This window comes from Mobula hypostoma, chromosome 3, assembly GCF_963921235.1.
Source record: "Mobula hypostoma chromosome 3, sMobHyp1.1, whole genome shotgun sequence".
Taxonomy (NCBI): domain Eukaryota; kingdom Metazoa; phylum Chordata; class Chondrichthyes; order Myliobatiformes; family Myliobatidae; genus Mobula; species Mobula hypostoma.
Genome location: NC_086099.1, coordinates 101,122,199 through 101,147,714, shown reverse-complemented (window position 1 = coordinate 101,147,714; position 25,516 = coordinate 101,122,199). Strand labels below are relative to the sequence as shown.

The following is a 25,516-nucleotide window of genomic DNA, read 5'->3' as shown; positions in this document are numbered from 1 at the left end:
ACAGAGTAATACGCGTCTAATAGCGCATGCAATGACGTGTTACTAAAACATAAAGTAGTCCCTTATTATACTGTAGGCTATACAGTACACTCCTCCCCTTTTATTTTAATAGTGTATCAACTGTTTCTTTTACTGAGGCACTATGCTAAACAAATATGTTTACCCTTAACATACAAACGCCTACCATTGTTTTACTTAGTAACTTAGTAATATCAAATTATAACAAAGTAACGTAACAATATCAGATTATACCAAGCCTTTTTTTTTCCCTTTTGTTGTAAGACCCATTTATAACTCAAGTCTCTGGGGGGGTGAGGGTCTTCTCTGCCTCTCTGGGTAACGTCTGTCAATAAACTTGTTTGTTTTAATACAGATTTCCATGTAAAAGTCATGAAAAGTTCACCTCTGAGCATAGGGAGTTACGAAGATGTGCGCCTCCAACTTGCTAAGAGTTCTAGGCAGCAGATTGCGTCCATATAATGAAGACTCCTTTGTGCAGCTGTCCTAGATATATACGCGTCTTTGTGCTATCACTTGTCTTCCTTACCCATATCTCATTTGTTCCAACTGAGCTAATTACACAGCCAAACTTTGTATTCTCCTTAGGTTCCAAATAGATAGCCTGACCTTTATGGTACCATCTCTTATGATAATATAACTTTCCATCTTCTATTCGTGCTTCATATCTTTGTGCTGGTGATTCAGCAGGAGTGCTGGGAAGATGCTCAGGTGAAGATGGAGATGCTGTCACTTTTTGTGGAACACATCATTTTGGGAGTTAAAGAAATACATGAAAAATTGGAGAACAAGGTTGCATTCTATGCTGGACAACTTGCAAAGAGTTTGAACAGTAACTCTGATGTGAAATCCTGAGGGCTCTTTTGGGCTGTTGTTCAGGTCCTCAGGGACTGTAAAAATAGCGTAGAATGCCTGTTCTTCAGGTATGATCTGAAAGAATGTACTATTTGCTTAGGAGAACTCAACGATCCTGTCCTGCTTCCATGTGATCATTTTTACTGTTTAAAATGTATAAAGTGGTGGCTTGAATCAGGACAATGATTCTGTCCACTGTGCCATACTTCTCTAGATGGTGATTACATACCAGTGATAACAGAAGAAATGAGTGAAGCTGTAGCAAAATTAGTCGTATTTCGCAAGAGGTGTGATGCATTTTTCTTAGCTTCGGTTTCCATGGTCTGCTTCAAAGATGACTTGCCACCAACAAAGAAGTGGTTGCTGATCTGCTGTCTCTGCCAGTTATTCAAAAGTTGGGGCAATCCAATGACTCACAGAAAGATCAGTACTTTACCAGTAATCATTCACCATTTGATCGAAATCCTGTTGTTCGATCCATTGTTCCGTTAAAGTACAGTTTTGCTGATATTAAGAATTACCTGCAGTGCTATCTGTCTGGCTCAAGAGGGAGAATTCCTTCAGGTGCACATTCAGCACAAGTGTGAAAATACAACAATAGAAACCTTACAGGTTGTTGCCAGAATTTGCCTCTGTTTTGATGCTGTTTCTCAACTTCTTTGTGAAAAGCAAGACACATTGGCTGAGGATTCAGAATATGTACGTGCAAAAGAAACTTTCCTGCAAAGGATTAAGTGTATGATTCTCAATGGAGGAAATGACTGGTTCACCTTGTGGGAAAGCTGTTCTGTTTGAATGGAGATGCTGGTCTTTTTGGAGATTTAAGCTTATTGAGAGTTCACAGATCTTCCATTATCTGTTAACAAGTAATTTAACTGCACAGGTGCAGGTTTTCGTCTTCTGTCGCTAATTGGAACAGGGTCATTAGGTCTTCTCCTTAGTTTCCTAGTCATTGTTGACTTTGCCTCCATCGAATCTCCTGTGATTTCCATTGTTAGCCTCTCATTCTCAATCATCTTTTTTCTTTTCTTCTAACTCAATCTTTTTATCTTCAAATTCCTTCACTGCTGCTTTCTTCTCTTTAATGTAATTCCTTTCCACTCGTTCTGTCTCTAGTTGCAGAAAAAGCTCTGCATTTTGTATTCTTTCCTTGTATTGTTGATCTAGTTTCTTCATCCTTTTCTGATACTCCTGCAAAGTGCCTTCCTGTAACTGCTGTAGCTGTCTTTTGAGAGATGTCAATTTCTCCTGCTATATCTGCCCTTTTACTTCCAGGTAGTCTTCAACATCCTGCATATTGGCAATATCTGTCTCCCTTGCATCCTCTGTATCCTCATCCGAGTCGCGGTCACGTATACTGCGTTGTCCTTATCGTCGACGCTGTCTAGCTCCTCCTCGTCATTGTAATAGTGGACAATGGGTGAGAGGAGAGCTGCGGACATCTTCCCCGCTGAGCTGCCCTCCTTTGTTGACACATCTAGTGCCTTGATGGTGTGCCAATCCAACTGGATTTTCCTGAGCCATTCACGTCCCAGCAACGGTGGTCCTCCATTTTTCAGTACATAGAGGTTCAGCTTCTGTGTTTTGTCTCTGTAGGTCACTATTACTTTAATTTTACCTTTGGGACACACTTTCTGTCCTGTGTAAGTCTTTAGCAGTAGTTTAGTTCGTTTCAGAGGTATGTGAGAAAACAGTCGTTTGTAGTCGTGTACAGAGATCACTGTTAAAGCTGAGCCTGTGTCCAACTCCATTTTCAGTCTCATGCCTGCCACTTGTGGAGTGATCTTTATTACTCTTCGATCATCTGTCTTTTTCATGCTGTGAAGTTGCAGACAAGACAATTCACTTTCATCTGAGTCATTTTCATCAGAACTGCTTTCTTCCATTTTGTGTACATTGTTGTGTTTTCCTTTCTGGGGTTTCTTGCTTCTCTGTATTTTGCCCTTTTTCTGCTGTTTACTAGCTTTGCATACTCTGCCAGTGTGGCCCTGTTTGCCACAGTTTCTGCATTCTTTGTCTTTAAACCAACAGTCATCAGGGTCACGTGACATTTTCCCACAATGGTAACATTTCTTTCCTTTATTTCTGTTCAGTTACATTTTATTCATAGCATATTCCAGAGATTTTTGTTGTCTCTCTGAAGCATCCTGTGTTGCTGTTTCCGTTGATTTTGCAATGTTCAGCGCCTTCTCTAATGTAAGGTCTTTTTCACCCAGGTGCTTCTTCTGTGTGGTTTCACAGTGCATGCCACACACTAACCTGTCCGTCAATGCATCCGATAGACCAGCTCCAAATTGACAATGTTCTGATAATTTGCGTGATTCAGCACAACATTCAGAAATGCTTTTATTTTTGCTCTGATTCTGATTCTGAAATTTAAATCTTTCAGCAATGACCAGTGGTTTGGGGTTTAAATGCTGTTGGAGAGTGTCTACTATTTGCTTGAATATTTTGTCAGCTGGCTTTTCAAGGGTTAACAACTCCGTAGCAGGCTGTATGTTTTTGCTCCCATAATACTGAGTAAGACGCTGGCTTTCTTTTCATTTTTAACACCGTTAGCCTCACAATATAACTCCATTCCTTCAATGTAAGTTGCCCAGTCTTCAATGCCACTATCAAATGCTGTAATGGTTCCAATCATCGCCATCTTTGTTATGTTAATACAATGTAGCTTCATTAACCTCGATATGATGTAGGTTCATTAACCTCGTCGCCAATTTGTTGTGTATGTGGCCTGGTTACACAACAATGCTATTAATAAAAACGCTGGATACGGGAGCTAAGGTTCATGGTTCTTTATTGGCAGAAACTGAACTCAGCACATACGTACAGATTAATACGCGCCTAATAGTGCATGCAGTGACGTGTTACTAAAACATAAAGTTGGCCTTTATTATACTGTAGGCTATACGGTATATGTATGTTATAAATTTATAAAAACAAATAAAATGAATGTACAGTTGACATTTTTTCTGTTATCTCTGACCAAAGTGAATTGTAATATGAATATGTCACTCCTGATAGTGATAACATTATTCATGTTGCAGCTGTGCGCTGATTTGACTTTTACATCATTATCAGTGTACACATTACTTTGAAACAAATATTTAGCACCTGAATCTCAAACCTGGGAAAGTTCTGCCACATATTCTGAAGTTTAGAATACATATTTACTAATTATTTTGCCATAATGACACAACTATAGTTTTTGTACAAATACAAGAGGCTCAAACACCTATCTTGCAGTTATGACATCAAATTAACATTTTTACTTGAGTAAAATCCATAGATTGAAATCAGCAAATGAATTCCTGTCTTTGCTTCCTGGATAATAATTAGGCTAATGAGAATACCTGCACTTTATTCTGTTCTTAAGTAAATTGCCATAGCAAATTACTGGTTAGATTTTTGTTTTTACTGCCTGTCATCCATTTTAATAACTAAATTTGAAAGAGAAATGGTAAGGGGAAGGAGTACACACAGCAGGTAGATGGATACCCCAGTTACCAAGTAGAGAGTAAATGGTTTTAACGACCGACATACGTCATTAATTGGTATGGAAGTCATTTATGTGATATCAAAAAGCCACTAGAACGGGAGTTCCCAACCCTTTTTTTGCCATGGACCCTTTCGATTAACCAAGGGGTCTGTGGACCTCAGGTTGGGAACTCCTGCACTAGAGCAAAAATGTGTGCAAACAATAAAGCTTGTAAAAAAAAAGCAAGCAAAATATATATTTTCATTTATATAAAATAAAGTAAGATTTGAGGATTTTTAAATTAAAAACATATTCTAAAACAAAAAGCCAACCTCTCCCCACTAGCTCTGCTTTGGGAAGAAAATGCATGCTTGAAGTATCAATCTACCTTCCTGAACCTACTCGGTGCCCCACCTTTATGAACCCAACTTTTCTCTACCCATTACAAATACTGACAAACCTCATTTCATAAGTCCAACGTTCTTTGCTGACAAGTAGTGCAAGATATGAATAGATAAAATCTCAAGCCAGTGAAATCCAGTTTTTAGGAGAAGTAATTGAGAAGTAGTCACTCAATTACTTTTATAGACATCTATATTTGGAATAAAACAAAAATAGACCTAAAAATATGAAATTAAACAGAAATAATGGAAGTATTGAGTGGTTAGAAAGAGAAACTAAATTAACCAGGTTATTGGTTAATGACTTCATCAGAATTAGGGAAAGTTAGAATGTTGCAAGTTGCAGAAATTGATTGGTTTAGAAAGTACAGATATAAAACTGTGATATACAAAACAAAATATATTACTTACAGCTGCCTGTCATTTTAATTATCCGTCCCTCCTCCGTTTTGATCTGTGCCCTTGGCTTCTTACACTGTTCCAATAACGCTATTTAAATTAGAGAAGCAGCATCTAATTTTTCTCCTTAGTGCATTACAGACTTGAGGCTCAAAAACGATTTCAACAATTTAGCAAAACCAGACTTTTCATTTTATATCAGAATTGACCAGTTCTGGTTAAAAAGTTAGCAACCTGTAATGGTAATTTTGCTTATCTCTCTCTATTGATGATGCCTGATCTGCTTGGTATTTTCCAGCATTCTGCTTTATTTTAGTTTTCCGACATCCGCATTCACTAGTCTTCAGTGTCCTGCCTCAACGACTACCATCCTGTCGCACTCACATCCATCATCATGAAGTGTTTCGAGAGGCTCGTCATGAGGCACATCAAGACCCTGCTGCCCCCCTCACTGGACCCCATGCAGTTGGCATACCGTCCCAACCGTTCAACAGACAATGCCATTGTTATCACCCTCCACCTGGCCCTAACCCACCTGGACAAAAAAGACACGTATGTTTGAATGCTGTTCATAGACTTCAGTTCAGCATTCAACACAATCATTCCTCAGAAACTGATTGGAAAGCTGAGCCTACTGGGCCTGAACACCTCCCTCTGCAACTGGATCCTAGACTTCCTGACTGGGAGACCTCAGTCAGTCCGGATTGGAAGCAGCATCTCCAACACCATCACACTGAGCACGGGGGCCCCCCAGGGCTGTGTACTCAGTCCACTGCTGTTCACTCTGCTGACCCACGACTGTGCTGCAACACACAGCTCGAACCACATCATCAAGTTCGCCGATGACACGACTGTGGTGGGTCTCATCAGCAAGAATAATGAGTCAGCATACAGAGAGGAGGTGCAGCGGCTAACGGATTGGTGCAGAGCCAACAACCTGTCTCTGAAGGTGAACAAAACAAAAGAGATGGTTGTTGACTTCAGGAGGATGCGGAACGACCATTCTCCACTGAACATCGAGGACCCCTCCGTAGAAATCGTTAAGAGCATCAAATTTCTTGGTGTTCACCTGGCGGAGAATCTCACCTGGTCTCTCAACACCAGCTCCATAGCAAAGAAAGCCCAGTAGCATCTCTACTTTCCGCGAAGGCTGAGAAAAGTCCATCTCCCACCCCCCCCCATCCTCACCACATTCTACAGAGGTTGTATTGAGAGCATCCTGAGCAGCTGCATCACTCCCTGGTTCGGAAATTGCACCATCTCGGATCGCAAGACCCTGCAGCGGATAGTGAGGTCAGCTGAGAAGATCATTGGGGTCTCTTTTCCTGCCATTAGAGACATTTACACCACACGCTGCATCCGCAAAGCAAACAGCATTATTAAGGACTCCACGTACCCCTCATACGAACTCTTCTCCCTCAACTTAAATTGTTGAGCATAATGCCTTGCTCAGATACTTTGTTTTAATTAAACTTCTCTACAAAAGCTTCCATTCTTGACTTATTTGCTTCTCACTATTGATCCTTTTCAATACACACTTAATTACTTCCATTCTGTTAACAGCAGTTTTCCTAAGAGGATGCGTATCAAATACTTTTGGAAATGCACATAAATGAGGTCCACTATACTGACAAAAGAATAGCAAGAAATTTGTTAGGCATGACCTGTCTGTATTGATCATGATTTTGGCTTGGAACCATTGCTTTGGTTGGCCAGACCGTCATTTTCCATACTATATGGCACCATAACTCTTTGCTTTTATCATTTATAAATATGCTTGAATGGGTTTCTCTTTTGATAGGTGGCAATATTTTTTCCATAATGGATGTTAAGCTGGCATACCAATGAACCCCCAGGATGATATTTCTGACCTATTTTTAAAAATGCCATAATATTAGTTAACTTATCTTCTGCTATTCTTCCTGAGCCTAATGAACTGTAAAAATTTCTGATGCGGTCCCCATACCTTTCTCAATGAGCCATTGAGAGCGGGTTGACCCATATGACTTATTGAGTTTCTCTCATCACATTTACCACACTTAATAAGATAGGGTAAGAAAGAGGGAAACGTGTCTTTTAAATAATGCTCACTAAAATAGGTCTTCTCATTCATACAAAAGGATTTAGCTATTTCTGCTTACTCTGTACTACATGGATTTGGAAGGGGAAGGGTGGTGCTGATGGTCCATTGAACCCCACACTTTTAACCTACTTGGAGTGATGGCATAATGGTTAATATACTGGACCAATAAATCTCAAATGCTGGACTACTGATTTGGAAACAGCTGTCCAAATCACATCCTGGAAGCAGGAGGATATAAAATCAGCTATGGATATACAGTATTGTCTGCAATGTTGACCATGAAGCTGTTGAATTCTTATCCTAAATGATTCACTGAAAATTTTCAAGAAATGAAAATTGCCTTCTTTATCCTGTCTAGCCTATATATAACTCCAAACCACTAGCAACATGGTTGACTCTGAATTACCCTTTGATGTCGACTAGCAAGCCAACAAACCACCAGAACTACTTGGAACTGAACATTGTATTGGATTCAATGATGCCAAAAGTGCTGATGTACACATTCAGTGTGCACTTTATTGGATACACCTGCTCGTTAATGTAAATATCTAATCTGTCAATCACATGGCAGTAAGTAAATATGGAAAAATATGCAGACATGGTCAAGGGGTTCGATTGTTGTTCAGAACAAACATCAGAATGGGGAAGGAATACGATCTAAGTGACTTTGACTGTGGAATAATAGTTGGTGCCAGCAGAGTGGTTTCAGTACCTCAGACGCTGCTGGTCTCCTGGGATTTTCATGCACAACAGTCTAGAGTTTACAGAGGATGATGCAAAAAGCAAAAATAACATTAAGTGAGTGGCAGTTCTGTGGACAAAAGTGCCCTTTTAATGAGGAAGGTCAGAGGAGAATGTCCAGACTGGTTCAAGGTGAGAGGAAGGTGACAGTAATTCATATTAGCACACATTACAATAGTGCTGTGTGAATGAGTATCTCTGTATGTGTAACATGTCGAACCTCGAAGTGGATAGACTACAGCAGCAGAAGAGCACGAGCATACACGCAGTGGCCACTTTACTAGGTGCAGGAGGTACAGTACCTAAAAAAAACTGATCGCAGAGTGTTAAAAACAAATTGCTGGAAGCAGGTGGCACGTGGCATGTAAGAGCTCTAAATACAGGTCAGACCTGTAGGAAATACCCAGCAGATCAGATAATGATGTATCTGGAGAAACTCAATTATCTGAAGTTGTTGATTACATTATTGAGTCCAAAAAGCTCTCATGTTCCCACATGGAAGACGAGTCATAGAATAATGCAGGATAGATACAGGACCCTCAGCCTAATGAATGCACAATTCCCACTCAGCAAGTTGTAGTTTCCTGTCTTTGGCCCATATTCCTCCAAGCTCTGCTCTTCATGTACCGATCCAACTGCTTCATAAATGATACTATTGTACTTGCCTCAACCACTTCCTTTAGCAGTCAATTCCATATTATCACCACTTTCTGCATTGAAAAAGCTGCCGCAATAACCCCTTTTAATTCTCTTCCTTTTCACCTTAAATATATGCTCCCTAGATGTACCCTGGGGAAAAGACTGTTCCCAATCACCTTGTCTCTGTCTCATAATTTTAAACACTTCTTTAAGTTTGCCCTCATTGCCCTAGGTACCAAGGAGTGAAGACCTAGCCTGCCCAATCTCTTTCTACAAACGTATTACTCCGATGCTCTAATCCTGGTAACTGCCTCAGTTCTTCTCTGTGCTTGTTCCAGTTTATCACACCTTTTCTATAATAGGGCAATCAAAACTACACTGTACTCTGTACTCCAAATGCAGCCTCAGCAACAACTTACACACCTGTAGCATAATGTCTCAATTCTTGTACTTGATCCAGCATGAAATCTGGAGAGGTTATTAACCTGAAACATTAACTCTGTTCCTCCCTCTCTACTACAGATGAAATCCAGCATGCTGAATGCCTCTTTCAAACGCCGTCTATCTGTGATGCTGCTTTCAACAAGCTATGCTCTTGTAATCCTAAATCCTTCTGTTAGGTGTTTTTCCTGTGGCTTGGACCTCATTGGAAAGGTGCATGAGATCATAGACAGACAGGTGTGAGTGCGAGTGGCAGTGGTCGGAGAAATGAAGTGACACACAACTTCAAGTACCGCATTTACATGCATAATGGATTCCCAGACATATTCGCTTAAAGCATTTTCAACCATCTTTAACCGGTATTGCTTAGAGAATTGTCAATCTTGTTCTTTCTCTGAAGATTTCTCTATTAAAGAAATTAATTTCATCTGTGTCTCTTAACTGTTCGATACAGCTATAACAATGACATCTGTATAGCCAAATGGAATATTTCCCAGATATACCCAGAAAGCAGAAATGAATCCAGCCGGCCTTTTATTGTTGCATTAGACTACTCACAACCTTAACCAAAGTATTCGAAAAGCACGAAGCTGCAGATATTAGAAACCTGAAATAAGTACAAAAATTGCTGAGAATACTCAGCAGGTTGAGTAGCATTCTGTATTTGAGAGGAACCGAGTTAATGTTTCAGATTAATACCCCCTCCAACATTGAAGAGTGTTTTAAGTTACAGAGAGGGTGGTAGGATGGTGTGGGTGAAAAAAAAAGAGGAATGTTTAGGGTAGATATTAGGGTTGTCCATGTGACACAGTGCTTTTGGAGCTATATAGTTAATTGATTAATGAAGGTAATTAGAGAATAATTAAACAAAAGACCATGCTGGAAAGGTTGGGGGGTGGGGAAGGAATACTCCTGATAAATGAGTCCAAGTAGATTACTGGAGGCAGTTAGAGTTGCAGTTAGAAAAATGTTAAGCCTCTTTGTGTAATGCGTTGTTAAAAGCAAGGCCACCAGGCCTGATTATACTTCTTTTGCATGTTGGTTGTTTGTCATTCTTTATGTATAGTTTTTCATAAATTCCATTGTATTTATTTTTCTGCAAGTGTCTGCAAGAAAAAAGAATCTGAAGGTAGTATACGGTGACATATATGTACTTTGATAATAAATTTACTTTGACTTTGAGGATATAACTGAATAAGCAACTGTACTTGCCTTTCTTGACCATGTCAGATCATTGAACGAAATTCACATGTGTGACGTGCACGCTTGCTGTTGATCTCCTGGACTATTGTCAGCCTTACTACTTAGTAGTACCAGCTTGTCTTGCCCTCCCACTAAAGAAAAAGATATTTTTGTTGTCTCTTCTTCAGATACTGCAATATATAAAGGGAGAAATGATTGAAGTGAGAAGTAGGTTTAGACCATCCACAATTATTTTTACATGTATTACTTCTGTTCCCATTCCCAATTCCTTAAAGTTCTCTCAAATGAAGGGCTCATTAGATACTGGAATTGAAGTCAAGTAGTTCATTCTATTGACCAAGTCAAATCTAATGTCAAAGTGTCAAGTTATAACATGCCATAATTTTCTGTTTTCCACAAGGTCTTTCTCTATCTGTAGCACATCTTGGTAGGTGTTGGTGCTACTTTTTGTTTCTCAAATAAAGATACGACTTGAAGAATCAAATCATGGATTGTAAGCATTTTCTCCAGTTACCTCTTGATTCTCAGCAAGAAACATCTCAGTGAAATCAAATTATGTGCAGCAGAACAACTACCTCAATGTTATCTGATGTTTTTATGTATATGTATTTGAAGCTGAGTTTACTGACATCATAATTTGTGAGTTGTTAAATTGGAAAAATGCTGCATAGTTATATAACAATTTGCTTACAATCTCTTATTTATGTTTGAGGACTATTGCAAGGAATTAGCTATTATATTATTCTACAGAATATTACCTTTTTTTGTGACATTGAAGGAGGTAGTTCTTTCCCTTGGTCTGTTCCAACTCTCAGAGCATTACCATTAGTCCAATTTCTCTGTAATGTTTTCCCTCGTGTGCATAACTCACCTTAAGTCTTTTGGCAATATACAGTTTTTCAGTTATACTTTCAGCACATCGGTGGGATGTGGATGGGAACTGGAGCATTAAAGAATACCCATATAATCACAGGAAGAATGGGGAAATTTCACAAAGGCCAGGATTCAAACTGTTGTTGGAGCTGCATGGTAACACCATTTACATTTATGGACGTCAAGATCTCTGAGGATCTAACCTGGTCCTAATATATCGATGCAGCTATAAAAAAGGCAAGACCATGGCTATATTTCGTTAGGACTTTGGTTTGTCACCTAAAACTATTATAGATGCACCGTGGGAAACTTTCTGTCAGGCTGCATCACTCTCTGGTATAGGGGGATTACTGCACAGGATCGAAAGAAGCTGCAGAAAGTTGTAAAATTAGTCAGCTCCATCATGGGTACTAGCCTCTGTAGTGTACAAGTCATTTTCAAGGAATAGTGCCTCAGAAAAGTGGCAACCATCACCCCCATCACCCAGGACGTGCCCTCTTCTCATTGTTACCGTCAGGAAGGAGGTACAGAAGCCTGAAGGCGCACACTTAGCAATTCAGTAATAGCTTCTTCCTCTCTGCCAACACATATAAAAGTTGCTGGTGAATGCAGCAGGCCAGGCAGCATCTCTAGGAAGAGGTACAGTCAACGTTTCGGGCCGAGACCCTTCGTCAGGACGAAGTTCCTGCCTGAAATTCCAGCATCTGCAGATTTCCTCGTGTTTGCGTCTTCCTCTCTGCCATCTGATTTCTGAATGGATGTTTTACCCATGAACACTACCTCACTTTTTTTTTATTATTTTTGTTTTTGCATTACTATTTTCAAGTTAACTATTTAATAAAAATATATACTTACTATAATTCATTTATTTTGTTCATTTTTCTATATTGATCATAGATAGATAGATATACTTTATTAATCCCGAAGGAAATTTTTTCATTACAGCCGCACCAACCAAGAATAGAGCGTAAATATAGCAATACAAAAAAAACTCCAACAATCAAACACCAAAATGCAAACTATGCCAGATGGAAAACAAGTCCAGGACCAGTCTATTGGCTCAGGGTGTCTGACCCTCCACGGGAGGAGCTGCATGTTCGATGGCCACAGGCAGGAACGACGTCCCGTGCCGCCAAGTGTGGTATCACGGTGGAATGTGGCCAAAGTCCAACGGTAAAATGTTCAATATCCAGTCTGCAAACACGTTCCTTGATTGTAATATGCCCCGGATTGCACCATCCGTTGTTAGCCAGAACAGTAAGCCTCCAATTCCTTTACACTTACTGCTCTCAGTGCACTTCCGGTCAGCCGGAACGGTATTCCCCACCGAGCTCCTCTTCTCCAAAAGTCTCTGTTTTCTCGACCCGGTCCTCTTTCCTCGGCTTTGTGATCCCCCTCTGTGTGTTTTCCTCCAGATTTCAGCAGGGGTGTCCACTGCTCTGTTCGCTAAGCCGGCCGGTGCTTGCTGGTCTGTGGAATACACAATACGACCTTGCTTCTGTCCCGCATGTCGGGATGTAACCATTTCCAGCACTAAGGAAAACCCAAATAAAACTCTCTTTACCAGCATGTTAGAGAGGGTGCAGCTTCGACGTGTTACAATGAGAAAAAAAATACGAAAAATAACTTAAATTAAGAAGTAAGAAGAAGAAAGTAAGAATAGATCGGAATGGCTATACCAGGCTGCATGCACGACCGGCGCATGCGCACTAGGAGCAATGTGTTGCGTTGTACTGCTGCCATTAAGTTAACAAATTTCATGACCTATGCTGGTGATATTAAACCCGATTCTGATTCTGAAATGCTTATGGAGCAATATTTGAGGCTCTATTCCATGCATTAAATTTTTTATTGTAATTGGTCATGGAGCCCAACCTTCTGGAGCCCTAGTGAATGATGGAGTTAAATCTGAGAGCCATTTGATTTAGATTCTTGTAACACTAGTCAGTGGGCAATTATTACAGGCTTCATTTCTAAACAGATGCTGCTACTTCTTTCAATATTTTCATGATATCTATTATCCTTTTAATTTCTTTTAATTTGTTGCTTTTCCTTCTGTTTCTAAAACCCAAAATATGTTTTAAGGGAACTGCACCGAAACAACAATAAATAATCTCAGTAATATATGATTATTTTTACCCTTTGTACAGAATATAGTATATTGAAATAGGACAACAGGTTTATCAGTGTCTGAATCAGAAGGCAAGCTAATGTCTTGGGTGGAATTCTTTCATCACAACTAAGACTTAGAAAACTAAGGGATTTCTCTCAAGCCTGGGTTATTTGATGCTGCAAGGTATTGCAATGATTTTTTTTGCCATTTGTGGCCAACTCGGTGAAATCATTGTTCAATTTAAGCAATGCTAAAAATAGTCATTGCACCTATTCCATTAAATGCAGCAAAGGTAAGGACAAGTTTCGCTACCGATGTATATTTTAGTATTTTATTTTCATATTTGGACACTTATTTAAAAATTCTATATAGATGATATTAATCAATGAATGTTTTCCAGTGAACTGGACAAATACTTAAATACATTCATTATGATGTACAGTATTACTCTCTGCCTCCATGACCCTATAATTCTTGGCAATTCCCTAATCGTATTAGCTTTCAATGTGGACCCGTATGAACTAAAATGATATGCATAATTTCTGCCCCTATTCCATCCATTTCAACCCCTAAATTTAGTTTTAAGTATGAAATTTAGTTTGTTTGGAGAAATGGAAAAAAAAACATTGAGGTTTTTCTCTGACCTCTGTGGAGATCTAGTTTTAAAATAACCTGTAATAGCATGTAAACAACTGCAATTAAAGAAACAATTCTTATCATAGGATGAGAGGAAAATTGACTTTATGGTTCTGTTGTTCTGGCCCAAGATCAAATACTTTCTATGAAACAGTCGTTAATCACTACCCTGCTGTTTTTTTGTCCTCTGTTTGTTTCTGCATGCCACTTACATTCAATGCATTTAGTACATGCAGGTGAATAAATAAAGCTGTTTTCAATTAACTGACCTCAGTAGTAATGTGCATATGATCGTTTTGTACTGTGCACCTGTGGTAATAAAACACCAAAGGAGAGTGATAGTTTACTGAAACTTAATCAGATGTTGCATTGTTACAGTATTTCACTGCTTAAGCAGCTATTATTGATACGCTACTTTGGTAAGACTTATCATTTGAATCCACAGAGAAAAAGGGCTGATTGTGCCCTCTCACGCAAAACAACATAATTCTTTTCTTTACTTACTTATTCATGGAACCACTGCATGTGTTTTGTCAGATGGCAATGAGGTGAATCATGTGTGAAAGTCTTGAGCAATTGTGCATACATTTTTGATAACAGTAACTTTGTTAATGGTTATTCTACAAATCTTTTTAACTTCTGGAGACAGAATGAAAGAACTTTAGATTCACATGTTGAACCAGCTGAAAATAAAGAATATGAAGTTTGGTAATTAACACCTCTAAATACAAGTCATTTTCCTGCCTTATGTTTTGATACATCATCTTTAGGCCACATAAATTGCTAAAAATAAATATGAGCTATTGCCTGAGAAGGAGAAGGTGTCTTATGTTTAAACCAAGTACATAATGCAGAGGGCTGAATGAGCTGACCAGCTACACTGGAGAAATACCCCACAAGGTGGCGCTGGCTCCAAAAAGAGAGTAATTTCAGGTGGTATGCTGCTGATGTTGCAGCAGAGAATACTGCACCAGGGAGAAGGAGGTGGAGCTGGGGGGGAAGATTTTGTACTGGAACAGGCTTTGCAACAGGCATCAATAGCTACATTTGATGACTGGGTAACGTCTGGCGAGATGAAGTCCTGTGATCTCTGGTCATGTGCTGTCATTCGGGAGTCTGAGATGGCTATCAGACATGAGATTAGTGGTTGGGTCTGCGTATATTTGGTATTTTTGGGTGGGTGAGTGTGAGACTCCTGTGTGATGGCTTGAATGGCGGATGGGGTGTTTTGGTGATGTGTTGGCAAAAGTGCAAGCTGTTGATGAGGAACGTAAGAGGCTTTGATGATTGATGACTTGGAGTCGGGTGACTATTATGAGACAGAATTCGTGAGTGAGGTGTGGTTAAGAGGGTCAAAAGAAAGTTCTTAAGTAAAGAGAAGTAATGTTTCCTATGCAGGTCTGGGACTGCTCATGAAAATTCCTTGAAAATCACATGGCTGTATAGCAAACTGCACAGTTCAAATTTGCGTGGACCATGAACATCTAATGTGACCAAATTTATGTTGCAGCATTTTGACTGAGAGTTATGTGATTTCCTGATGTGGGAAGCATGGTTTGTGCCAGGAAGTATCTAGTTGGATTTACGAAGTCATGCAAATAATCGCAGAACTGGAAATGTTGATTTTCTTCTATGTAGAGTGTAACAAGTGCTGTGCTAACTTTCAGGGAATTTTGTTTAGCAACAACCTCAAATATGGCATGTCCCCTGTGACTCTTACCAAACTGTATCGATTTGGCATGAAATTTGACATGTCCCCATTGACCTTTACCTTTTTTAATTGATGCACCCATAGAAAGCATACTATTTTGAACGCATAATGGTTTGGTATAGCAATTGCTTTGTATGTGACCACAAGAAACTGCATAGAGTCGTGGACGCTCAGCACAGTACCAAAGCCAGTCTTCCAGCCTTACCTCTGTGGACACTGTCTATACTTCTCGCTGCCTCAGTAAAGCTGCAAACGTAATCTAAGCCCCCCCTCCCCCCGATTCTGGACATTCTCTCTTCTCCCCTCTTTCATCAGGCAGAAGATAGAAAAGCCAGAAAGCATACAACCAGGTTCAAGGACAGCTTCTACCCTGTGATTATCAGACTTGAATTGACCACTTGTACGATAAGATGGACTCTTGACTTCACAATCTACCTCATTATGATCTTACACTTTATTATTTACCTGCACTCATTTTCTCTGTAGACTTTACGCTTCATTCTGCATTGTATTGTTTTACCATATTCTACCTCAATGCACTGTGTAATAATTTGATCTGTATGAACTGTAAGCAAGACAAACTTTTCACTGTATCTTGGTATATGTGCGATAATAAACCAATACTGATATCTCTATCGTTTAGAGTGTCTTATGCACATTCATATGCCTCACAGTATACAAACTGATGATGTCTCTATCGCATAGTGCCGAAATGTTTGCAAGTGAATTGCTGAGATGGGAGAACAACTCAATCCCACCACTTTAACAACTACTCCAGGTCACACTTGCACACAACTTGGTATTCAGATCTGATAGGAACTTCATATAGACTTATTGCAGTGTACTCACTAATGCATCTGTATTTTCAGGGCCACAAGCTGCTTTATTTTCTGGGCTTTCTGCAGCTTTTTTCCAATGCAAGTGGGTGACTTGTACCCATTGGAGACGCACACTGTCAGAGCATGGAAACTTAGAGCAGGCCTAGAAGTTGTTTGTAGAGATGATTCGTTGACTTTTCTCCTCTATTTTTACCTTGACTGAATGCAGAAATATCTTTGGAATGTTCATTTGTTTGGTCTTACATTTGGCCATTTTGGCCACATAGACACTGATGATGAATTCAATACAGTATTATTCTGTCTCAAGTTAATGATATATATTTCAGTTTATGAGTGGATGTAAAATATTAAGCTATTATATTACTGTATAATTGAGGATAAAATTTTGTAGTGGATATCTTCCAAGGATCATGTTATATGTTATTTTTGAGCAGAATGTCTCTGTGCCGACAATACTCTCATTTTTGGGCTTTATCTTTTCTGATCTGTTTGGTGGTATGGCAGAAGGGTGTACGTGTCCTCAATTTTGTTATCATTTTGCTTTATACTCAATTTATTGATGACATTCTCAATTTATCTGGTATTTAAAATCTAGTTTTAATGGTTCTGATGAATTATCCATCTGGGATTTTATTTCCTGTTTGCAGACATTCTGTGCCACAATACACACTTACTCCAGCTGCCTTACTTGTTTTTACTGTTTAAATGCTGTTTAAATGCTTGATTGCAGGACCTGATCTGTTCACCTGCCTTCTTCACAATTACTTTACACTTTTAGTACTGAATAGTAATGCTTGTGGATTATGCTGGTATCCACCAGCAGGAGGTGGCGGGAGGAGAAGATGGCGGCGCGACGCAGCGCGCGCAGCTCTCCAATGACATGATATTGTATTTGTAAGTAGGATGCCGTGTACAATTCTGATTTGATGGAGACAGATGTGAGAAGGCACAGGGGAACATCTGGAGAAATTTCTGAAATGCCCGGTTCACTGCCGCTGCTACTGTGTGATCGAGAATCTCCAGAGGGAAGGCCCCAATCCCCGACTTTGCCTGCTGCTGGCGAACGAAGCTGGGGTCGAAGCGTTCGGCAGAGATGATTCTCAGTACTCGGTGTTGGAGGGCTCGAAGTTTTCGGATGACTCAGAGTTGGACTGTGGTCGGGCATGGCAGGGAGAGTTTTCTTCCTTCTCCCGTCTGCGTGAGATGTGGGACTTTCGAGAGACTTTGAACCTTTTTACTGTGCAGTGGCCTGTTCTTCATCAAGTTATGGTATTGTTGCACTGTTGTAATTATATGTTATAAGTATGTGGTTTTTGTTAGTTTTTCAGTCTTGGTCTGTCCTGTGTTTCTGTGATATCACACCGGAGGAATATTGTATCATTTCTTAATGCATGCATTACTAAATGACAATAAAAGAGGACTGCATGTCCTCATAATCTAATCTAATCTAATCTATCTGTGAATATTGCCATAGTTTTCAGATGTAATTTATGCTTGCAAAAGTAAGCATTTTAATATTTTATTCTTTATTGTAACATATTAAAACATTTGTAATACTAATATATTTTAATTAAAATTAATTAATACTATTATATTTTAGTCTCTTGACTGCTATCATGTTCTTAGGAACACTTGACATAATATGATATCAAAGGAGATGGCTTGTCACATATATAAAACAAATCCACAAGCTGTACTGGTATATACAGGAACTGTTCAGGTTTGATGGAGTTTAACTGTTATACTTCCCATGGTGAAGAAGCTGTTTAGAGTTGTTTATGCTTGCATACAACTTTCTAGTCAAAGAATTTGAAAGCAATGTGCATCTATGGAACTGTATTCCATTGCAAGTAATTCTTCAAGTAAATTTAAATACTGTGTTTCAGTTCTGAAGAATGATTCTTGTTCATAAATTCTTATTTGATGTTCCTCGAACTGCTGTCCTTTCAGTGCTTTTTGCTTCTGACGAATTTCAACATCTATTACATTTTTCTTTTGGTGTACGAGGGGTGATTGATACGTTTGTGGGCTAAGGTAGAAGGAGTCAATTTTAGAAAACCTAGCACACTTATTTTTCAGTATAGTCCCCTCCTACATTTACACACTTGGACCTCTTCTGGAGCAAGGGTGATTGATAAGTTTGTGGCCTAAGGTAGAAGGAGATGATTTATACAGCTCTCGTTAGATGCACATGTAGTTCAACGCTGAGTGAAAATGCAGAAAGTTTGGAGTTAATAACTCATCTCCTTCTACCTTAGGCCATGAACTTATCAATCACCCCTGCTGTGGACCACTTCTGAAGGTCCAAGACGCTGACTTCTACAAAGAAGGGATCCATATGCTCCACGACTGCCGGACTAGGTGTGTACCTGCAGGAGGGGACTATGTTGAAAACGAAATGTGCTAGGTTTTCTAAAATTGACTCCTTCTACCTTAGGCCACAAACCTATCAATCACTTGTCATATTGTTTTAATGTTTTTTTAGACTTTGATGCTGCTAATAGCTTCACTGGTGTTGGCTGCTGAAATGTGAAACAAAAAATATCAATTGATTGAAAAGAATAACTAAAATATCATTTGCATTACACAGTCACTTCAAGAAGATGAGGTTACATTTATGTAATTGAATTTATTAGTATTTAATTAGCTGCATTGAGCTTTGTGCAGTCCTGATGTCAATATTAGTCAATCTATATTGTTTATTCATTTTTTTCTTTGCCAAAAGAGATGAAAACAGAGAATAGGTGCCAATAGTAGGTTTTGGATTTGAAGGCTATAAGCCATTAGGATTGATGTTGGAACCAAAGTTGTACCTTATAGACCAATAAATGGATGAAGCAGACCATGTACAATATGCACAGGTTTGCTCTTGGTGCAAACTTGAGTGGCGATCTGTGGTGTGAGAATGATGCAAATGTGGCTGATACAGGTTGGTTAAGAGAGTGAACAGTTGATGTAACATAATGCAGAAAAATAATTCATTTTGATAGAAAAAATTGTTTTTTATATTAAAATCAGAATCATTGAATATCACTGGCATATGCTGTGAAATTTGTTGTTTTGCATTGCAATAAGTATTAATAAAAACTATAAATTACAAGAAGATGTGTGTGTGTGTCTGTGTGTGTGTGTGTGTATATGTGTGTGTATGTATATATATATATATATATATATATATAGTGCAAAAAGAGAGGGAAAATACTACTGACGTAGCGTCCAGTCTTTGTCCAAATGATAATTCCTCAATGCACAAATAGATTCTAAAACATATCCAATTGTTAATTGAAATGCATAGGATGTAGCAAAATATTCCACCTGGCCATTTATGCAGATTAAAAAGAATTCCTCAATTATCCAATGAGCTTTTGCTTTTTATCCAGTACATTTCTAATAGCAAAGATTTTAAAAAGACATTTATATTTATTTTTCACATTTCTTGTCTCATATGAACATGTGCCATTCAAAGCAAAATTTATTCAAGGAATGAATAACATTAAATAATACACACTTAAATGGGAGGTTAAAACTCACAGCTTCATTGCCCATGGGTAACATCTGCATTCTTCTGCATTAACAAGTGAATGGAAACAAATAAGAAAAAATTTTCAAATGGAAGAAGGACACTACCGTGGCTGACAAGTGAAGTCAGAGCCAAAGTAAAAGCAAAGGAGAGGGCATATAAAGAAGCCAAAGCTAGTGGGAAGATAGAGGATTGGAAAGCTTTTAAAAACTTGCAGAGGGAAACTAAGAAGGCCATTGGGAAGGAAAAGATGAATTATGAAAGGAAGCTGGTGACTAATATCAAAGAAGATACTAAAAGCTTTTTTAAGTAGAAAAAGGGTAAAAGAGAGCTGAGGGTAGATATAGGACCAAAAGAAAATGGCGCTGGAGATATTGTAATGAGAGACGCAGAGATGGCAGAGGAACTGAATGCGTATTTTGCATTAGTCTTCACAATGGAAGATGTCTGCAGTATACTGGACATTCAAGAGTGTCAGGGAAGTGAAGTATGTGCAGTGAAAGTTATGACTGAGAAGGTGCTCAGGAAGCTTAATGGCCTGAGGGTGGATAAATCTCCTGGACCTGATGGAATGCACCCTCAGGTTCTGAAGGAAGTAGCTGGAGAGATTGTGGAGGCATTAGCAATGATCTTTCAAGAATGGATAGATTCTGTCATTGTACCGGATGACTAGAAAATTGTAAATGTTACTCCGCTATTTAAGAAGGGTGGGAGGCAGCAGAACAGAAACTGTAGACCTGTGAGCCTGTAGACCTGTGGTTGGGAAGTTGTTGGAATCGATTGTTAGGGATGAGATTACAGAATACCTGGAGGCACATGACAAGATAGGCCAAAGTCAGCATAGTTACCTGAAAGAAAGATCCTGCCTGACAAACCTACTGCAATTTTCAGAGGAAATTACAAGTAAGGTAGACAAAGGAGATGCAGTAGATGTGGTGTATTTGGATTTTCAGAAGGCCTTTGACAAGGAGCTGTACATGAGGCTGCTTAGTAAGATAAAAGCCCATGGAATTACAGGGGAGTTACTAGCATGGGTGGAGCATTGGCCGATCGGCAGAAAACAGAGAGTGGGAATAAAGGGATTCTATTCTGGCTGGCTGCTGGTTACCGGTGGAGTTCCACAGGGGTTGGTGTTGTGACTGTTGCTTTTTATGATGTATGTCAATGATTTGGACTATGGGATTAATGGATTTGTGGCTAAATTTGCCGATGATACAAAGATAGGTGGAGGAGTGGGAAGTGTTGAGGGAACAGAGAGACTGCAGAGAGATTTAGATAGTTTAGGGGAATGGGCAAAGAAGTGGCAAATAAAATATAATGTTGGAAAGTGTATGGTCACGCAGTTTGGTGGAAGAAATAAAAGGGCAGACTATTATTTAAGTGGGGAGAGAATTCAAAATGCAAGGATGCAAAGGGTCTTGGGAGTCCTTGTGCAGGATACCCTGAAGGTTAACCTCCAGGTTGAGTCGGTTGTGAAGAAGGCGACTGCAATGTTGGCATTCATTTCTAGAGGTATAGAATATAAGAGCAGGGATGTGATGTTGAGGCTCTATAAGGCACTTGTGAGACCACACTTGGCGTATTATGTGCAGTTTTGGGCTCCTTATTTTAGAAAGGATATACTGACATTGGAGAGGGTTCAGAGAAGATTCACAAGAATAATTCCAGGAATGAAAGGGTGACCATATGAGGAACATCTGGCAGCTGTTGGGCTGTATTCCCTGGAGTTCTGGAGAATAAGGGGGTATCTATAGAAACATTCCGAATGTTAAAAGAATTGAACAGATTAGATATGGGAAAGTTATTTCCCATGGTAGGGGAGTCTAGGACAAAAGGGAACGACTTCAAGATTGAAGGACATCCATTTAGAAGAGAGATGCGGAGAATTTACTTTAGTCAAGGATGGTAAATCTGTGGAATTTGTTGCCACAAGCAGCTGTGGACGCCAACTTATTGGGTGTATTTAAGGCAGAGATAGATGGGTTCTTGATTAGCCGGGGCATCAAAGGGTATGGGGTGAAAGCAGGGGAGTGGAGATGACTGGAAGACTTGGATCAGCCCATGATTGAATGGCGGAGCAGACTCAATGAGCTGAATGGCCTACTTCTGCTCCTACATCTTATGGTCTTATGAAAACAAGTAATTCACTAGAATGCAAAATTACTGACCAAATTTACTTAAAACGAATTTCAAACATTGGCCTATTTTCTGTGACATTGTACACCGAATACCTAGTAGTACAATGGTTCACAACAATTCCTAAGATGACATTTTGCAGACATTGAGGAATGTCCTCAAGCTGGAATGGGCTATGAGAGCTCAGCTGGCCTCACCACAGTTCAAAGCTTTTGATCTGTTTTTAAATGTTTGTGATAATAAGATACATTTTAAAACTAATCAAATAGTTACAGATAAATAAAAAAATATATATATTCCAGTTTGAGTTTCTCCAATAACTTACAGGAATGAAAAAATGTTCTAATGAATACAATCACATCACTCTAAACTGATAATAGAGAGCCACACTCTTTGCTTTAACTTGTTCCATTCATTAACCTACAATTATTTTTATTCTGTTAATGCCAAAATGTTGGGAGACAGAAAATAATCTTCTCCCTGTGATAAATTACTAAAATATGTACTTTTGGGGCATTTACAGAAACTGTTCTGCCATTTTAATAGCTTATAGAAACATGGTTATCTTACCTAAAATAAGTACATATTGTAAAAATTGTTTTGTAAATTTATTCATTTTCAGGGTCTGGACATTATTTGCAAGGAGAGCATTTATTACTGGTTTTTAATTGCTTTTGAGAAAATTGTAGCGAGCTGTGTTCTTGAGACTTCCCAGTTCTGCTAGGAAGCTGCTCCCGCAAAGCCATAGGGGAAGGGTTTAGACCTAACAGTGATGATGGTATGATGACATAATTCTGAGTTATGGTGATATTAGATTTAGAGAAGAACATGAAAATAGGAGAGACTCCATGTACCCTTGTTCTGCTTGGCAGTGGCAGTGCAAGTTTGGGAGGTGTGTCTGAGAGGATTTCACAAGCAATTGCAGTGCACTTTCCAAATGGTACACAATGCAACCATTCTGTGCGTGTGGTTGAAGGAGTAAATGTGTCGTGTAGTGAAAGGGGTACCAGTCAAGTGAGCTTCTTTGTCCTGCATGGTAATAAGCTTCTTGAGTACTGCAGCTTCTCTCATCCAGGCAAGTGTAGACTATCCTATTAATTTCTTCATTGTGCTCTTCATTGTGAACATTTCAGCTCCTGCCTGACAGGTGACTTGGATCTGCTCTAATTTGACTACCAGAGCAACACATCCACAGCAGATGCCATTATCTTATTGGCTCCTCACTCAACCCTGGGACATCTGGTCAGCAAAGATGCATACATCAGGATGATCTTCATTGTTTACAGCTCATCATCCTCTTCAAATTAAGCTCCAAGACCTCCTTGTGCAATTGGATCTTGGATTTCCTCACCTGTAGACTCCGGTCAGTTGGGATTGGTAACAACTTCTCCTCCACGATCTCTATCAGTGCAGGTGCACCACAGGGCTGTGTGCTTAGCCCCCTGCTCTGTTAGCTTTGTAATTATGACTGTGTTGCTAAGCACAACTCCAATACCACATTCAAGTTTGCTGATGACACAACTGTTGTGAGCCAAATCAAAGGTGGTGATGAATCAGTGTACAGGAGGGAGATTGAAAATTTGGCTATGTGGTGTCATAACAACAACCTCACTCAATGTCAGCAAGACCAAGGAACTGGTTGGGTGGGACTACAACTAGAGATCATGGTTTAAGGGTGAAAGGTGAAAAGTTTATGGGAACATGAGTGGAAACTTCTTCATTTAGAGGTTTCTGAGAGTGGAAAGAGCAGCCAGCACAAGTGGTGCGTGCGAGCTCGATTTCAATGTATAAGCAAAGTTTGGATCGGTACATGGATTGTCAATGGAAGCAGGCAGTTTAAATGATTATAGCATGCACCAGATGGGCAAAAGGGCTTGCCTTGTACTGTACTTTTCTCTGAATCTATGACTGAATCATAGGTCACGAGCCGGTTCATTGGATCAGAGGTGGTCAGGGTTAGACAATAGACAATAGGTGCAGGAGTAGGCCATTCAGCCCTTCGAGCCAGCACCGCCATACACTGTGATCATGGCTGATCATCCACAATCAGTACCCTTTTCCTGCCTTCTCCCCATATCCCTTGAATCCACTATCTTTAAGAGCTCTATCTAACTCTTTCTTGAAAGAATCCAGAGAATTGGCCTCCACTGCCTTCTGAGGCAGAGCATTCCACAGAGAACCACAACCCTCTGTGTGAAAAAGTTTTTCCTCAACTCCTTTCTAAATGGTCTACCCCTTATTCTTAAACTGTGGCCTCTGGTTCTGGACTCCCCCAACATCGGGAACATGTTTCCTGCCTCTGGCATGTCCAATCCCTTAATAGTCTTATATGTTTCAATCAGATCCCCTCTCATCCTTCTGAATTCCAGTGTATACAAGCTCAGTCGCTCCAATCCTTCAACATATGACAGTCCCGCCATCCCGGGAATTAACCTTGTGAACCTACGCTGCACTCCCTCAATAGTGAGAATGTCCTTCCTTAAATTTGAAGACCAAAACTGTACACAACACTCCAGGTGTGGTCTCGCCAGGGCCCTGTACAACTGCAGAAGGACCTCTTTGCTCCTATACTCAACTCCCCTTGTTATGAAGGCCGACATGCCATTAGTTTTCTTCATTGCCTGCTGTACCTGCATGCTTACTTTCAGTGACTGATGAACAAGGACACCTAAATCTCGTTGTACTTCCCCTTTTCTTAACTTGACACCATTCAGATAGTAATCTGTGTTCCTGTTCTTGCCACCAAGGTGGATAACCTCACATTTATCCACATTAAACTGCATCTGCCCACTCACCCAACCTGTCCAAGTCACCCTGCATTCTCATAACATCCTCCACACATTTCACACAGCCACCCAGCTTTGTGTTGTCTGCAACACAATTTGTGTTGTCCATGTCAGTACTCTGCCCCCAATACCATGTGCCCTAATTTTGCCCACTAATCTCCTATGTGGGACTTTATCAAAGGCTTTCTGAAAGTCCAGGTACACTACATCCACTGGCTCAGACTTGTCCATTTTCATAGTTACATCCTCAAAAAATTCCAGAAGACTAGTCAAGCATGATTTCCCCTTCGTAAATCCATGCTGACTCGGACCTATCCTGCTACTGCTATCCAAATGTGTCATAATTTCATCTTTATAATTGATTCCAGCGTCTTCCCCACCACTGATGTCAGACTAACTGGTCTATAATTGCCTGTTTTCTCTCTCCCTCTTTTCTTAAAAAGTGGGATAACATTAGCTACCCTCCAGTCTGCAGGAACTGATCCTGAATCTATAGAACATTGGAAAATGATTGCTAATGCGTCCACGATTTCTAGAGCCACCTCCTGTATCCTGTACCCAGGGTATCAAGTACCCTGGGATGCAGACCATCAGGCCCTGGGGATTTATCAGCTTTCAGTCCCATCAGTTTACCCAACACCATT

General features: G+C 39.7%; 1 protein-coding gene across 2 annotated transcripts in view; it reads left to right on the top strand.

Annotated features, from left to right (window-relative positions):
- Positions 1-25,516, top strand: part of cfap299 (cilia and flagella associated protein 299) — a 678,195-nt gene that overhangs the window by 23,404 nt on the left and 629,275 nt on the right. Inside the window, exon 2 of one of the 2 annotated variants that reach the window (XM_063042205.1) lies at positions 5,450-6,490. The exons of the other annotated variant lie outside the window; for it this stretch is intronic. Within the exon in view, the coding sequence (XP_062898275.1) occupies positions 5,714-6,280 (567 nt within the window). The 5' untranslated portion in view covers positions 5,450-5,713 and the 3' untranslated portion in view covers positions 6,281-6,490. Of the gene's footprint in view, positions 1-5,449; positions 6,491-25,516 lie in introns of those variants that run through there. 2 annotated transcript variants of the gene reach the window in all.